The following is an 18,086-nucleotide window of genomic DNA, read 5'->3' as shown; positions in this document are numbered from 1 at the left end:
ACTTTGTTTTAATCACCACCATGGTGGAGAATGACTGCTCACAAAAGTATGATGAAGGATATGGCATGAGAACCTTGATGGCGTGCCGTGACAGGGTCGGGTACGACGCCAGCATTTTGCACCAGAATGTCGACAACGAATTCGTCCGCGCAAGAGCCTGCGCTCCTGAATCCTACTGGAGCTGTACAAGCTCTTCCTGTGCTGTATCATCTTCATCAGCAATCGAGTCCAGTGGAACCGTGAAAGGGTCCAGAACCACAGAAAAGGACTGCACATCCAGCTCAGGGAAATAGTGCTCGAACTGTTCAATGAGAGACCGAAGGTGATGTGCTATCTCCCCAGAAAGACTGTCGATGTCAGTATCATCGTACTAGCAGGTCGTTAGATGCTCCACCAGATGTGGGAAAAGGCTGAAGCGCTTAACAGCTGCTTTGTCTGCCAGTAATTTTAGAGTCGCCAGAAATCCACTCATTTTGTCGTGAAAAATCATGAGGTTGGCGTCTTTGCCTTGGAGGGAGCGGTTGAGGACATTGAGACGTTCAAACATGTAAACGAGATAGCACAGTTCTGACAGCCAAGAGTCCGACTCAAGCAACGCTACCCATGCCGTTTTCCCTTGTGTGCGTAGGAACTCCTTCGGTTCATCTTTGAGCTCGTAAACGCGCAGAAGAAGGTTTCCTCGAGATAATCATCTGACTTGAGTGTAGAATAGTAAATTCTTATGGTCGGCGTCCATCTCCTGGCAGAATAGCCTGAATAACCGAGTGTTGAGGGCGCTCGATTTGATGTGATTCACCATTTTTACGACTTCTGAGAGCACGCTCTGCAAGGTTTCTGGCAAAGTACGAGAGGCGAGCGCTTCTCGGTGAATCATGCAGTGTACCATGGAGGTCTGAGGAGCCACCTCAAGCAATTTAGCCTTGAATCCAGAACTCACTCCTAACATTGCTGGCGCGCCGTCTGTTGGAGAACCGAGCAACTTTCCGAAGTCAAGATCATGGTCACGATAAAACTGCTCTACTTTCCCAAAAATGTCCTCACCGGTTCCCATACTTTGAACGAACCGTTTATATTGCATCCCGTAAAAGCGAACACCGATCGAAAATAGCCAATTTTTTTCGTTGCAAGCGGATCCCCCCGACCCCACGAAATTTGCTCGGCGACCCCACTTGGGGTCGCCCCCCCCCCCGGGTTTGAAAAACCAAGCACTACAATAATGGTGTATAATTTCAACTTAACGTCTTGTTGGATTTGACCAGTTCATTCTGGGGAGGTGCTTCTGCTCCTCGCTGTCATGGGGACCGACTCCTATTGAGGTGTGGTGCAATTGTTTGTACATGCATTCTGTCCCTTCGGGGTAAGAATATATGTGTTTGCTTTGAACATGTTCTTCAGCCTTCGGGCTGAGGTGCATGTGCATGCTCATGGGACAGCCTTGTTGGATTGTGTACTTTGGCCATGAAGATATAATCACAGGAACTATGATAGTTTCTCTCCACTGAACGCTCCTGATTAAGTCTAATGATCTTTAAGTAACAGTGATTTATTCACAATGCAATTGTGTACGTCATAGATAAGCCTCACCATACTTCTTAAAAATGCCAGTGCAACTTCCTTTGCCTTAATCGTGATGCCTTTCCCTGTGCCTCATAAAATTTAAGTTGCCTTATGTATTTGCTGTTTGACACAGCACTGACTGCTTCAGTTTTTGTTTACAGTTGTAGATCTTTTTCCTGAGCTACTCATTGAACCATCGCCTTGTTCAGAAAATAATCTCGATCGCTGTTGTTTCTGCCTATTCCCATAACCGTACAATTACATTAAATTGCATCTGTTGCTTGCTGCTTTGAACATCTCTTGACTTGAACAACACTTGCATTACTTGAACATTCAATCTATGGAGAAATCACATTTCTCTTCCTCCCAGCTATTTAGCTTACTCCCTTTCTTCTGCAGAATTTGAGGGACTAATCCCCACCTTTTCATCGAGATCAATTATATAAATTTTAGATGGCCTTGGACTGACTCCTGCAGGACTCTATAAGTTAGTATTTTCTAACCCAACATATTCCCACTTACCACTATTCCATTATTTTTGCTGTTCTTGAGCTATTTGGCTTTCCTTGCTACTTACCTGTCTGCTAAAACATTTGCTCTTACCTGAACGATTAACCTCGTACTGTATATGCAAGCTTGCTCATATGTTTCAATAAATGTACATTTACCAAATCGGCATGACTTACTTTATCAACTCAGTCTGTTATCTGTAAAGATTTATTGTGAAATCGTTTTATGATGGGTATTATATAATTACGAGCAGGGGCGAGCTGGCGCTACCTCGGAGGGGGGGGATGCCCGGCTGAGTGAGCTTTTCCCGGTGGTGGTTTTGGGACGTGTTGGACGTTATAAAACTATGTAGTTATTGGCCTTATGGCGGTCACCTTTTGCCTGTGGGCCGGCAGCAGCACTGCCTGACCCCACATCCCAATATACACTTTATAGCAGCATTTGGTGGCTTCAAAACGGAGGCCAAGGCCAATGTCTGGTAGCTTAAAACCTTGCCCAGATTTTGAAGTACTGACAACCAAAATTTGAGGCCTCCAGGTGCTACGGTTTGGCAGGGAAAGAATAACGTACAAACACACAAACAAACACACAAATGCAAAAGCAAGCACACAAACACTTGAAAATATTTACAAGATATAGAATTCTTGCCAATTACCTTTATATTAAGTCTTTCTAGATGCTGCATCACTCACTCCTTAATAAAAAATCTTAAGAAGATGTTTAGGAAAAAACATCATTGCAAAAGGACAAATTGCTGATTTTCTGTTTTTCACTCACTATACAAGCTTGTGTCATCCTCAAAAGGCCACTTATCAGTTTTCCTTCTCCTGATCTATGAACACTATCTTTTCATTGAATAAATTAGGACAGTCATTGTGCAATCATTATAATTAACATTGGTTACCCATGGCTTCTTACTTCTATACATACAGCGCATTCGGTGGAGTTATCTCACTGTTGGTGATGATGGCGGCGCACTGGGTCCAATTAACTCGCTATTTTATCAAACGAGCAGTTCCACATTGAGAATGAAATTCCATTCACTCTTTTATTTCTTTCACCAACAGCAGGTGCTCGTTTACAGCAGGTTCATGGGGTGGATTGCTTTACCCATTTACAAATTTTGAATCAGCTTTGGGACAGGAAAAGCTTGTGGTTTTTTTTTTCTTATTGTGCTCATAGGTTGATGCTAGATTATCCATGTGTAAACACTTAAACATTTAAAACTAGGGCTGTAAAGAATATGCAAAATTTTAGTTGCAAATACAAACAGAAATACAAATGGAGAAACATGATAAGTTGGACTCATAATTACTTGGTGGATTCTCATTACGACAGATTCAAATCAAATGCATGTACAATGTCCACCTCAAAATGATTGTCCCTCTGCTTGAGTGAATCATGACATGTCATGGAAATGTCATGACATTTGATGAGCTCATGGAAATGCAAATCATATAATAACAGAACCCCAATATTCAAACAGATGGAGTGAGGGAAGATTCCTTATACAATGTGACGAGCACAGGCCAAACTCGGAGGCTGTTGCAGTATGAGGGAGATTTTGGCAATGATTCACACCAGCAGAAGAACTGCACCCACCCAGGTAAGCTTTGCGTGTAACAGAATGCTTGATTATCCACACTTTCCTCAGGTTTTTGTTTATTTTGAAGTTATTTTATCCCAATTCCTTACTTTAAAGGGCTTTTTACAAGTTTATTAGTCGCCATTTTGTCTTGTTGATGAAGCTACATTGAGGCAGAAACTGCACTATCCAGGACGAGTGTTTGGGAACATCCATATAACCATTGCCTATTGTCCTTTTTGACCATTGCCATTGCCTATTGCCATATAATCATTGGCATTGCCTATTGCCTGCCCTTGGCAGTCCATGGTGATGCCCTGTTGAGATCTCTCTTAGCTGTTGGCCGAACATCATTGTTTATCTTCTTATATATAATCAGAAGTATCGATTGCGAACTTGCATTATGTTTTCTCCCCATTATTTTCCTAACACAGACAGTAGCTACTGTTCCCTGAAGGAGCAGCACAGTAGCAGTAATCAACTCCCTTGCTATTCCAGAGCAGTTGAAATGATTCTTGAGAGGAAAATAAATATGGTGTTTGGCTTTTGTGGTTTGAGAATTGCGATACAAATGCAGCTACATGTATGTTGCTCTTTTTTTTTTATCAAGATGAGTTGCTTTTCTTGCAACAATTTTTCTTTAACATATTACACATTTCATTTATCAAAAACAAGGTTATTATTGTTGCTACTATTATTGTTTTCATTTATTTATTTTCCCATTTGCAGTAATTACTTTAATTTTGCTTTTGATAGGAAAACAAAAATGAATTGTCTCAAGTAGGACAGACGCTCGTCTCCCAAATGGAGGGCGGTCGTAGTTGAGGTGCATTAGGTGATAAAGTTGATTTTCATTTTAATTAGATGGAAACTTTTAATTATGAGCAGAGTACCCACCCAACGGGTGATCTTGTTCCAGGCATGCAACATGTTCTTCTGACATCCCTTTATTTGGGTGCTGTATCGGCAACATACTGCTGCCTCAATCGCTTCCGAAAATAAAAAATAACCCAGGTTACATACTTGAAGCAAAAACGTGTGTACTGCTTATGTGCATATACAATACATCATGGTTATATACAATGCCTTCAGAAAATATTCACACCCCTCGACTTTTGTCATGTTTTATTGTGTTCCAGCCTGAAATTAATTTCTGCTCAAACTCTGTCAAGTTGGATGGGGAGTGTTGGTGAACAGCAATCTTCAAGTTTTTCCACAGATTCTCAATGGGATTCAAGTCTTGGCTTTGGCCGGGCCACTCAAGGACTTTCACGTTCTTGTTCTGAAGCCATTCCAGTGTTGCTTTTGCTGCATGCTTGGGGTCATTGTCCTGTTGGAACGTAAATCTTCACCACAGTCTAAGGTTTTTTACACCCTGAAGCAGGTTATTCTCAAGGATTTGTCTGTGTTTGCCTCCATTCATTGTCTCCTCTATCCTTACAACCTCCATTCTTAACTCTTATCCAAGTTCCTGCTGATGAAAAGCATCCCCAAAGCATGATGCTGCTACCACCATGCTTCATGGTAAGGATGGTGTTCAATGGGTGATGAGCTGTTCTCAGTTTCCACCAGACGTCGTGCTTTGCATTCAGGCCAAAGAGTTCGATTTTCATCTCATCAGACAACATAATCTTTTGCCTCATGTTCTCAAAGTCTTTTACGTGCCCTTTTGCAAACTCCAGGCATGCTGTCATGTGCCTTTTTCTCAGGAGTGGCTTCCATCTCGCCACTCTCCCATAAAGCCTAGATTTGTGAAGTGCTTCAGAGATTGTTGTCTTTCTAGCAGGTTCTCCAATCTCAGCCAAGGAACTCTGTTGTTCTGTCAGAATGGTCATTGGGTTCTTGGTCACCTCCTTGACAAAGATCTTTCTTGCCCAGTTTCTGTTTGGTCGGACGGCCAGCTGAAGGAAGAGTCTGGGTAGTTCCATATTTTTCCCCTTTCCTAATGATGCAGCTCACTGTACTCTTGAGAACTTCCAACACTAGAAATTGTTTTATACCCTTCCCCAGATCTAGGCCTTCTCACAATTCTATCTCAGAGTTCTACGGACAGTCTCTCAGACATCATGGTAGTTTCTGCTCTGACATGCACTGTCAACTGTGGGACCTCATATAGAAAGGTGTGTTTCTTTCTCAATCATGCCCAATCAGTTGAATTGGCCACAGGTGGACTCCAATCAATTTGTCGAGACATATCAAGGATGATGAAAGGAAATTGGATGCACCTGAGCAAAATTTGGAGTGTCATAGCAAAGGGGTTGAATACTTATCGATGCAAGACATTTCAGTCTTTCATTTTTAATTAATTTGTGAAAAATTCTAAAAACATTTTTTCACTTTGTCATTGTGGGGTATTTTGTGTATATTGGTGACAATTTTTTTTTTTTAACTTGATCCATTTTAAATTTCTGAAATACTTTCTGAAGGCACTGTAGCTTGGATAATTACCTTCGCATTCTGCGAAAGGTTATGTATTGGTCGCTGTGTATTTATTTATTTATTTATTTATTTATTTATTTATTTGTGAGTATGTGTGTGTGTTTGTTTGTTATTCGCAAAACTCAGAAAGTATTAAACCAAATCGCTTGAAATTTGGTGGGATGATGGGTTATTATCCAAGGAACATTTGATTAGATTTTGGGAGCGATCGGGTCAAAGGTCAAGGTCAAGGTCACGGAAAGGTCAAATTCGTATTTTTACCATAGCGCGGTCAATTTTGATCTAATTGGCATGCAACCGATGCCAAAATGTTCAGAATTCATTGCCCAATCTTGTGATGGGCGACATAACACAATTACGTCATTACCCTTGTTTTTAAAAGAAAATGTCCCAAATCCTGGCATTATAATCAGTACCAAAATATATGTTTGTGGGAGATGCCAATGATTATTTATTTGTTTGTTATTCGCATAACTTAAAAAGTATTAAACCGAATTGCATGAAATTTGGTGGGATGATTGGTTATTAGCCAAGGACCATTTGATTAGATTTTGGGAGCAATCGGGTCAAAGGTCAAGGTCAAGGTCATGAAAAGGTCAAAATCGTCTTTTTACCATATCGCGGTCAATTTTTATCCAATTTGCATGAAACTAATGCCAAAATGTTCAGAATTTAATGCCCAATCTTGTGATATGCAACTTGACACAATGACGTAATTGCCCTTACTCGCGGTTGGGGGTCAAAGGTCAGGGGGGTCACGACCTTGCAGATGTGCGTATTTTTATCATAACGCAGTCAATTCTTATCCGATTCGTATGAAATCAGCACCAAAATGCTCCTTGTTCTGTTCCCCACACTCTTATGCCAAGAACAAAACAGTAGCGGTGGCGAAGGTATATGCTCTCTACGAGTGCCCGTTCTAGTTCCAACTGCATTTGGCCAAAGGCTGACACACGAGAGGCCTGAGTTCTATGGCCTGAAGTCTGAGGCCCATACGTACTATCGCCTTAAGGCCCTGTCACACCTTGACGATTTAGCCAACATATGCCTGACGTATGCATAATTGGGCTAAAACGCCAGCACACGTCAAATACGTTATGGGTAAGTTTGTACACGTTAAGAGCACGCTGAAAAACACTGCCATACGTCGTAGTACGCTGGCTTTCATCATTGTACTTTGCGGTTGTCCTCAAATTTTAACATGCTTGAAATTTTACGACGCATGCCAGCGTATGACTCACACGTTCCACTATGCTGGCCATAAGTTGTAGGCACGTTATGCGATCGTTGACACACAGACACACGTTACTTGTAAGTTGCTCATAAGTCGAAACACATCGAGGTAATGATTATCGTACCCGAAACTTATTTATAACCTATGAGTAACGTGTTGTAGGCACGTTACACGATCGGTGACACACGTCGAGGCACGTTATGTGATTGTTGACACACGCCGAGGCACGTTACTTGTAAGTTACTCATAAGTCGAAACACATCGAGGTAATGCTTAGCGTACCCAAAACATATTTCTAACCTCTGAGTAATGTGCTTTGAACCTATGTGTAACGTACCTCCAACGCATATTGACGTATGTAGACGTATTTGATTGACGTCTTCCGGACGACCACAGAACTTACTGAACGTGTTTCTAATTTACAGCTACCATATAATGGCGTATTGGCAGCGTTTAAAAAAATAAAAAAACAACAATAACTTCCGATATTTCGTCACTTGCCATTACGTCACGTCCGATTGCCTCTTCAGTTTGCTTGTTCTGTTTGCAGAGAGTTCCCACTGTCTCACTTGTTCTTCCTTCTCCAATCTCGTCGTTTCCTTCAATTGGCTGATTTCCTTTTCCTGTTTCATTCGTTGTTCTTTCACTACTCTTTCTTGCATCTCATTCTTTAATCTTGCTTTGGCTTCTAGCTGTTCAATCTGCACAGGTGGTTCCTTAATGTTTCATTCTCCGTTCTCTTTCTTTCCTCCCTTAACATCCTCAGTTCGTTTTGTAGTTCCCTCTCTTTGCTTTGGTGTTTCTGTAACTCAGAAGCGTTTTTCCATAATTCCTCTCTGGCCTCCTCACCTCTTTTGCATGCTTCCTTCCCCAGTTCGTCCATTTTCTTACCATATTCCTTTAGGTATTCCTGATATTTCTGTTCTCTTTTTATCTTCTCTTCCAAGCTTTCTCTTTCCTGATTGCCTGTTCTTACCTCTTCCTTCTAGTAGTTCCAATTCCACATCATGTTTCCGTTTTTCCCTTTTCAGCTTTGTTTTCCATTCTTCTTTCAAGTTCTCCCTATCCTGGAAGTTACTAATTTGCTCCTCCTTTATTTTTTTTGTTCAGTTTGCTCTTCTCTTGTTCCAACTCATAGGTACTCCCCTCTACTTTCCTCATTTCTCCCTGAAGTTCTTTGATCTGTCTTGACTTTTCCAACAATTCTTCCTTCCTTTGCTCCAGAGATTTCTCTCCTCTTTTTATCTTCTGTTATAGGCTTTCTCTTATCTGATTGCCTGATCTTACCTCTTCCTTCAGATGTTTCAATTCCAAATCATGTTCACCTTTTTCCTTTTCTAGCTTTTTTTTTCCATCATTCCTCCAAGTTCTTTCTATTCCGGGAATTACTAATTTTATCCTCCTCTATTCTTTTGTTCAGTACGCTCTTCTCATGTTCCAACAAACGGGTAAACCACTCTACTTTATTCTTTTCTTCACAGAGCTTTTTTCCCCATTCTTCCTCCAAGTTCTTTCTATCCTGAGAATTACTAATTTGCTCCTCCTCTTTTCTTTTATTCAGTTCGCTCGCCTTTTGTAACAAAAACCCACGCAAGCAATCTACTTGCGTCGTTTCACCCATGTAGTTCCTCGACTGTGCTGGCTAATTCCTCCTCCAGCCCCTGAACTCGCTCCTGTGCCTCGTCCAATTCAATTTGCAATTCCTCTATACAGTTATCACCACACCTCCACTGCTCCAAGTCATCCGACAATTGTGTCTGAAGTTCGCCAATGTATGCGCCAGCGCCCTGCTTCGCCTGTCATGCCCAAGTGGTTTGAACCGGTGGGCAGGAGCGCTTCCCCCGTGCCGTGCGGCTCATTGCGCTATTAATAGCAACCCGCTCACGCCTCGTGCCGTGCTGAGGGACGGCGGCGCCGCCATTTTGCGACTCCGTTTTTGGTTTCCGGTAAAGTTCCTGCACAGGCCGCTCCCACTGACGACAATTCGTGTTGCGATTATCATAAAACCAACCGTCCCGGGCCATGGATTCTACATTAAAAAATATTTCTCCCTGCTCCCGCTTGCCTTGAGCTGCCATTTTGCGTATCGGAAATAATTTAAAAGCTCGTAATTTAATGGAACCGGAGGGTCGCCTCGCACACCCTTGATCAGGTTCCGTTAATTTAGTTTGGAGAAGGATGAATTTGAATCTCACTCCTGACACCAGTGTTGTGGATTCTCACCACTCCGGCGTGCGGGCGACCGCCTTTAGCTAATTTGCGGCCGCACGCGCCCACCGAACGTGGCAATCCAGTCGCAGCTTTTCGGATCAACGCCGAAACCCAGCTACAGGTGTGTTTTTAACCATACCACAACCTTGTCAATGCTCTGCCCGCACGCTACAGGGTCGATCACCGAATTGTCGATTTACCTAATTATTCACGCGGACATATTACCGAGAGGTTGTACCTCAACGGGACCTGCTCGGAAACGAGCCGCTTCAAGCAGCTCTTTCCATCTGCGATTGCCGAGCGGTTTATTATCGCGAAGCCCTGTTGGAACCGATTATCTTATCGGTGTTAAAAACCAGCCATTTATTCCAAACGCAATTATGGCAGTTCAATGGAGGAAGGGACGCAATGAGCAGGTGAATATTCAAACAATGGGGGTATTTATTTTACACGCATGCAGACAATGAAGCAATGGGGGGGGGGGTGGGGACAGGACACGAGCAAAAAGACCTACAGCCATTGTTTACTCAATATATACATGCACTTATAACAATCCTACTTAAAGGACAAGGCACCACCACAGACTTCCATGCAAAAACCCCAGAAAAGAAAAGGGAGAACTGGGCCCGTAAGCCTTTAATGTTTCTCGGAGCTTGGGAGACCGAAGGAGCTCCGCGAGGCCATGCAGGTTACCTGGCCGCCCTTGTGGTGACTCACTGGGCCCTGGTTCGGCGACCCTCGGTGTCTCTGCCTGACTCCATTGCCCTCGAGCTCCAATTCCGAACTCGACTCAGCACTCAAGCCCGAACTCCACTCGAACTCAAGTGGTTTTCTCCGACTCGGCTCCACCAACTTCTCTGTCCAATTCCACTCACTCCAGACTCCAACACTCAACTCTGGCACGCTCCACACCGACTCGCCAAGGAGACCAAGGAGAGATACTCTCTCATCAGCTCGCCAACCACCCACTCTCTTTCTCGGCGTTCCAACGCAGCCCTTTATTGCCCTGGGCGTTCGCCCCTCCCTTCTCGGCGCATGGGGGAAAATTCCGGGAGAGTTCTCGGGTTTTCATACGTTTAGTAACCGTCACTTCTGTTTACCCGTTCCAGAATATCGGGGCGGGACTTGTCGAATTGTTCTCTCTTCGGAGTATTGGGTTATTCTTAACCGTTGCTTTTGTTTGTAGAGGAGGGTCGCTGTGTTGTGGAGATTGACGAGGTTGTTGAGATGTCGTTGTTGCAGTGTGGTTGGCGCTGTGGTGGGGATGTCATGGTTGTTCAGATGTTTTCTGCTTTCTTGTGGCTGTGAAATAATGCCCTTTAGACATTGGTGGGGAAATCTAATCTGGACACACACTTATCGACATAACTGATCTTCGGGGAACCTGAATGGTGTTCTGTGAATTTCCACAACCGTAACAATATATATATATATATATATATATATATATATATATATATATATATATATATATATGTAAATTATACATATACAGTACATATATGTTCAAACAATAATAATAATTAAATAATTTAACTCACTCAAATAATTAATTCATTATTGTTATTATTATATCAAATGCAATGCAATTGGAACTTGTTTACATGAAAACCAACCAAACTAAAATAAAAGTAATGATGGAGTCTAAATTCATTCTCACAAGACCTGATCAAACAATCAGCCAAAAATCCTCTGTTTAACATGATGGAAAAAACCTTCTCAGCATGTTCCACAAAATCATCTTTCACTGAACAAATTCTTGCAAATCTCAGTTGCTGAGATGAAAAGACATTGTAACCCATTTTAATTGGTGCATTGCTGAAGGAAAGGTGTGCAAGACGACTGGGAAACTGGAATCATCAACTTTATGATATACACTTGCACTAAAACCATTCTGTCCAACTCCAACCAACACATCCAGATATGCAGCAACTGTGCAATTTTACCACTCCTGTTCGCAATAAGGCTATCGGAATAAATGTTGTGAAATTGCCTATCAAAAAAATTATAGTTAACCACACAAATGTCATCAATATAACGACAGGTATGAGATTATGTTTAAGGTAATCCTAATTTTCATCGCCTTCATCAGTTTTTGCATAAATGATAATTCACAAAAAATAATAAAAAATATCCATGAGTCAGGGGCTGCAATTCCCACCCATGGGAATACCCTGAACCTGTTAAAACATTATCCCACAAAAAGACACAAAACTGTGAAATAAAATAAAATTAACAGCATCCTTAAACTTCTGCTTATCAAAACAATAAAAACTTGAGTATTTATTTATAGAAAAGAATGCACGATCACTCCTGACACATAAAAACTTATTAAAAGAGTTAAAAAGAAAACCTTGTCAATCATTTGAAGAGTGAATCCCTCATGAGTACTAAATCTAAATTTGTGTATTATAGTTGAAAAATCAAAAACTTCAACTGACTTGATATTGAGGCATCTAATTATATCTAAGAACTCTTAAGAAGAATGAATGCTCCAGAAAGTGTTAATACCAGAATTCTTCTCAATTGCAAAACAATATTTCCGGAACTTTTTTTTCCTGCTTTGTCTGCGATATGTCCCCACCATATTTACGCAGGGATATCAAGATCCGCCAACAACCCCCTTCTGGTAAAACTACCAAAATCATGAATCACATCTCACGTTCACTCTTTCGTTCCTCTTTTTTCCCACCTTGGGAATAAACTCCCACACTCTCTTCAATCCCATTCTTCCCTCCAGGCCTTCAAAACAGCTCTTCACCACCACCTCTTATCTACCCCTATCCAAAACCTTGATCTTTTCTACCCCCGTTAATAAACCCCAAACCCACCTCCTTCAAATTCCCTTCATTCCTTCCTGAAAGTCCCTGTAATGTCCATCTTGTACACCCCGTGTTCCCTGCCCCATCCCTCTCCCTTCCTCAGATCTCCTAATGTCTCTGTTCCCAACTGTTTTGTTCTTCCCTCTCCCACCCCTCTTTTTTCATCCCCCACCACCCCCCATTTGCTGTGCGTTGTGTGTTCGCTCTCAAATGAGCCTCGACAATGCATCCAAAAAAAACCTGTTCCCTAGCAACTTGTTAGCCTGCGTTAACCAAGTTTGAATGTACAACGTATATCCATGCTCCACCCATGTTTTTTCCTCGTGCATATTTATGCTCCACCCATGTCTTGCCTCAATGCATATTCTTGTTTTGCCCCATGAATATTTATGCTCCGCCCATGTATCAAGTCATCTCCGCTGCAAGCTGGGAAAACGGCGTTACCCTGTCTGGCGGGACGTGTGCATGGATATGGAAAATGCACCGTTTTTACCGACACACTCGGAGTGTGTAAAACAAAGAAAAAGTGATTTAAACCTCTATAAGTGTTAGTTAAACTTCCTGGAGCATTCTCATTTAAGCATCGGGATACGTAGGCATTCCAGGATTCGCATTTCATAAAATGTGACCTGCTTCGATATTCGCAGCCCTGTGCTTTGTGTATTTGTCGGGGTTGTTTTTTTTTTTTTGGATTTTCATGGCTTTTCATGGGTGTATTCGTGGTTCTTTTTGCATTTTTGCAGTTTTTCGTGGGGTATTCACTGGGGTTTTTTTCGCTTTTCGTGGGCGTATTCGCAGTTTATTTTTCACCTTTTCACGGGTGTATTCGCATTTTTCACAGTTTTTTGTGAGTGTATTCGCGGTTTTTTTCGTGTTTTTGTGGGCGTACTTGCAGTTTTTCGTGGGAGTATTTGCAGTTTTTCTGACCTGCTTCTACATTTGCTGCCCTGTGCTTTACATATTCACTGTTTTTTAATGGGTTTTTTGATTTCCCCTTTTGAATCACAAACTGCATGGAACCCACCCCCCTTCTTCGAATTGAAACAATGCCCTGACATTCGCGGATTTACCATTTGCGGCATTTTTCAGGAACGTAAACCCTGCGAATATCTGGGTCCGACAGTATATCTTGAGAAAAAGCAATCCTTACTGATACTGAACTATATATACTGTACTTGAATATTAAAAATATAATATGTGTTGGTGTTTCTTGGGCTATTGTAACTAAACTTGTTCCAAGAAATTCTTGAATGCCCCTCACATCTTACATCTATCCAAAATATGAACTATGATTTCTCAGTGATCATGCATTAATAAATGTTTTAAACTGATTGTTGTGGAAGTGAGGATAGGGAGTTTGTTTATAACTATGAATGATCACAAAAGGTGCAAAAAGACCATTTGAAAAAGTGGAAAACTAGGACACTCAGTGGAGCGCATACCTCCAGTATACCATGCCTGATCCAGTGGAATATATCGAGCCCAATAACTTTTTGAAATATCATGCCACGTATTGTTTTTAGCACCATCTCTCAATGGTGAAGAAACACTTTAAAAAATAAGCAATTCTCGTATCCAGATCTGGATTTTGATCTTCACTAAAGTCAAATCAATTCGTCCTTGTCACACACCCAAGTGTCCACCAAGTTTCATCCGAATCTGTCCACAACTTTTTGAGAAATCGTGCTATATATAGTTTTTGGTCCTATTTCTCAATGGTGAAGAATCACTTTAAAAATTCCAGTGGCTGGATCCGGATCTTCACCAAAATCTAATCAGTTCATTCCTGTCACACACCCAACCTCTCCACTAAATTACTTCAGAATCTGTCCACAACTTTTTGAGACATCCTGTACACAGACAAACAAACAAACAAACAAGAAAAAGATGTCATGCAAAGCATACTTGCAAAATTCTAGAAAAAAATTGACCTCAAAAATAATTGGTCGTTGAATTCAGTGACCTGATATGCAAATCCTCTTCAAATTTCAAGTCAATGGGATGAAAATTGAGGATTTTAGAAATCTCACCTAAGTTGTTGACCTTTGGCCTATGTTGACCTTTTGGTCGATGTTGACCTAAAAAATAATTAGTTGGTTGAATTTAGTGACCTGAAATATAAATCCTCTTCAAATTTCAAGTCAATTGGATGAAAATTGAGGATTTTTCGAAATGTGAAAATTTGTTGACCTTTGACGTCAAAAAACATAGGCTTCTTGCTTATGACAAACTATACCATGTGGTGAAGTTTCCTGAAGATCAGTTTTAAATTGTGACCTGTAGGCGATTGACAGACAGACGGAATTACAAAATCGACTGACCAATATACTTGAAAAATCTTACGATTTTGTAAGTAACAAACATACAAACTTATAGGGGTGAAAACATAACCTCCTTCCACCTACGGTGGCAGAGGTAAAAATGACTTTGCTGTCAAATAAATAAAAGGTACAGTACATTGGCATATCGAGGCCTGGATGTGGTACTGTATCAGAAATAAGATGTATTGGATATGCAGGGTATAATTACAGAGACACTGACTCAAATAACAAATGTAAAATAGCCGCATTAGCAGTCCCGGCGACGCCACAATATGTTGATTTCCCCATTGTTGACTGGTATCGTAATCATGTAAAATTACACTGATGTCTCCTAAATGTATTTTTCTGCATGCGATGTATGTGCAAACTCCACTATAAACCTTAGATCATTGTGAAAAATGTCAGTGATGAATTGGTGATCCTTTTTCATCAACGCTTATACTGAAGATGAAGAACCTTACAAGGAGGTTATGACAGTGCAATGTGCACATCACATGAATTCTACTGAACTCCCTAAATTTGTGCCAAAATGGTAGCTTTAACAATCAGCCACGAATAAGAATGCAACATGAAACACTTCCACAACTATGTAAATCGTTTATGGCATGCTTTCTTGTGGCTGTGAATGGAGACAGAGCACAAATGACTTGTTGTGAAATGTCGGTCATTTTCAACATTAAAGGTGGCGACAGCATGAAGCAGATGGCCACATGATCAAAGTAATTCTCCAACAAAAACAATCCGTGCTCGAAAAATAACCGCATGAAATATCGCATCATACAGATTATAATACCACAGCAGCAATTGATGAGTATCTTATAAGATTGCAGTTTGAGCAAAAAGAGAAAGAAAAAACAAAGAAGGAATTTTGCAACCGAGACTGTGAATCATACATTTCAAAACGTGAATTTTTTTTTTCTTCAAAAAATAGAAATTCCTTGAGCATTTTTTGAAATTTCTGATCTTGCCCATGCACAATCAGTTTGGGTTGTTTGAGGAGATATCGAAATGGGGAAAAAACGTTTTCCTAACTTCTTTGAGCACGTACAAATGAGCTTGTGAAATGACAGGTCAGGAAAATAGAGTCATTACAGATAATGCCAATGCTCCACTCATAATTAGTGGGTGTTGTTAACCATGCTTTCCCACTTATGCTGTGTTCTAGGTTCGTCACTGGTTAATTGTTTATTTTCTGTGATTCATTTATGAAGAAGTTCCCATGATGCCTGAGACACATTTTCAGAAGGCTATGTTTGGTAAAATTCTTGTAGTTTGCTTCAATTAAACCTGCCTGGTGTTCGAACTTTGACCACGAGAAGTAGTTTACTTGATTACATTCCAGATGCTTTGGAATCGACATCTGTTTTCAATAGCTTAGAGCTCGCTATTGGTTGCTCTTGTTGATCTTGGATGGCACAATAAATAATTAAATTAATACATCAAGATATTGGGTCTCAAAGAAAAAAAACTACTCACAAGATGAAGAAATGTGTTTTTATGCAAATGTCAAATGTATAATTATCGGCTTTAAAACGAAAGAATGCACCTATTGGTGAGTTTGACTTGTCTTTTCATGAGCTTAATAATTTTGGGGATGAATCAAACGAAAACTGCCATCTGATACAGTGTCAAAAGGGGCACTGCACCGTGGAGCATGCCTTGTTCTTCAGGGAAACATTAATGTTGCTTTTGACGTCATACATTGGTTGGCACATCAAAATGATGAGTGAGTACCTCTCTGGAAGGAGGTCAATCAACCATGGCTGGAATTGCCACATAGTCAGAATATCCAACCGCATAGTCACCCTCTCATCATTGCTCACCATATTCGGATGCAACAGAATAATCTTGATGACGAGGGATGATTATGGCATTGGATTAAGGACGCAGTATTTTGGAAAATAGCTGGGGTACCGGCATAAAAAGCCCTTCTGTTTTCAAAAGGTAATATATGGGATATTCAATGGCACAATAAAGTGCTAGCAGATAATACAGACAGTATGTCCTTGACCTGCAAGCCACATAAATGAAAGTTGCAATCAGTCAGATTCTGTTCAGCTGGAAATTCCAAATAAAGTCTCAAGATACCATGTAAAGCCAACTCTCTCACTGGTAAGTGCGATTTGGCTTTTTGGAATAAACCAAAAGCATCCAGCCACACCAGATTATTAAATTCTTAATAATGTGTGGGTAGGATTCATCGCTTGGTTTGGGCCATCTTCAAAATCGATATGTAAAATTTTGGGTGAGGGGAATTAAATTTAGAGAAGGAATGGAAAGAGAGAGGACATTGGGAAAACAGGAGAGAAAGGGGGTGTACATGTGCTGGAGAGCAGATAATAGCAAGGAGTACAAAAAGAGGTGGGATGTATGGATATATACATACTTACATGGATTTGATGATTGAGGTGGATCATCAAAAAAATCCATATTTCTGATATACATATATATGTTGTTGTTCTTCTTTCGGCTGCTCCCTTGAGGGGTCGCCACAGCAGATCATCCGTTATGATCCGCATACTGATTTGGCACAGGTTTTACGCCGGATGCCCTTCATGACGCAACCCTGGTCGCTTCTTACGACACGGAATAAGGATTGGGTTTCGCCATGATTCCGGGCTGCCCTATACCCTCTCATAGCGCGGCCCAGCGCAGAGACCCATCCTCAAGCGATCCTCCAACCCAAGCCTCCGAGTAGCCGGATTATAGGCGCACGCCACTACGTCCGGTTGATATACATATATATATATATGTATATATGTATATATATATATATATATATATATATATGTATATATATATATATATATATATATATATATATATATATATATATACATACACACACACACACACACACACACACACACACACACACACACACACACACACACACACACACACACACACACACACACACACATAAGCACCCATGCGGAAGTGGATGGATATATTTACCCGTGAAAAAACATCAAGAAAAAAATGACCGAGCAAAATGCAGTGCTTCACAGTGCAGCACCTTTTCTCCATAAAAATCCGAGCCAATTGGGTTAATTGATTAGGTGAGAGCTGATTGGTTATTCCATTCAATTATGGGTGAGAGATGATTGGGTCTTGTTATTTATATGTTAACTGCTATTGGCATTGCATGTGGTAAATTGGGAACCCGAACAGCTTGGGAGTCTCGGTGGTTTGCATTTCTGTGTACGCAATCGCTGACTCACCCACAAGTGATCAAACCGGTCCGGCAGCTGAGGAAGGCATGTAGCATCTGGATTCTCTTGTGTGTACTATTTGTGAAGTCTTTACAGCTATGGAGGAACTCTGGGAAGGGTTTGAAACAGCAAAGGGCTTACCTGCGGTAGCCTTTCATGGATGCTTTATGCAGATTATTCAGCAAGAAGAGC

At 41.0% G+C, this 18,086-nt stretch overlaps 1 protein-coding gene across 5 annotated transcripts in view; it reads left to right on the top strand.

Moving 5' to 3' along the window:
• The window catches only part of LOC147019630 (sodium/potassium/calcium exchanger 3-like), a 262,889-nt gene that overhangs the window by 24,988 nt on the left and 219,815 nt on the right, over positions 1 to 18,086 (top strand). For all 5 annotated transcript variants that reach the window (XR_015061467.1, XM_085894183.1, XM_085894182.1 and 2 more), the window contains one exon: positions 3,554 to 3,673. Coding sequence is in view for 3 of the 5 variants with exons in the window: in XM_085894183.1 (XP_085750309.1) it covers positions 3,554 to 3,673 (120 nt within the window). In the remaining 2 variants the exon portion in view is untranslated. Of the gene's footprint in view, positions 1 to 3,553; positions 3,674 to 18,086 lie in introns of those variants that run through there.

This window comes from Eptatretus burgeri, chromosome 9, assembly GCF_056783735.1.
Source record: "Eptatretus burgeri isolate ZD-2024b chromosome 9, Ebu_testis_v1, whole genome shotgun sequence".
NCBI classification, from domain to species: domain Eukaryota; kingdom Metazoa; phylum Chordata; class Myxini; order Myxiniformes; family Myxinidae; genus Eptatretus; species Eptatretus burgeri.
The sequence above is the reverse complement of the archived record's forward strand: the minus strand, read 5'-3'. Positions and strand labels throughout refer to the sequence as shown.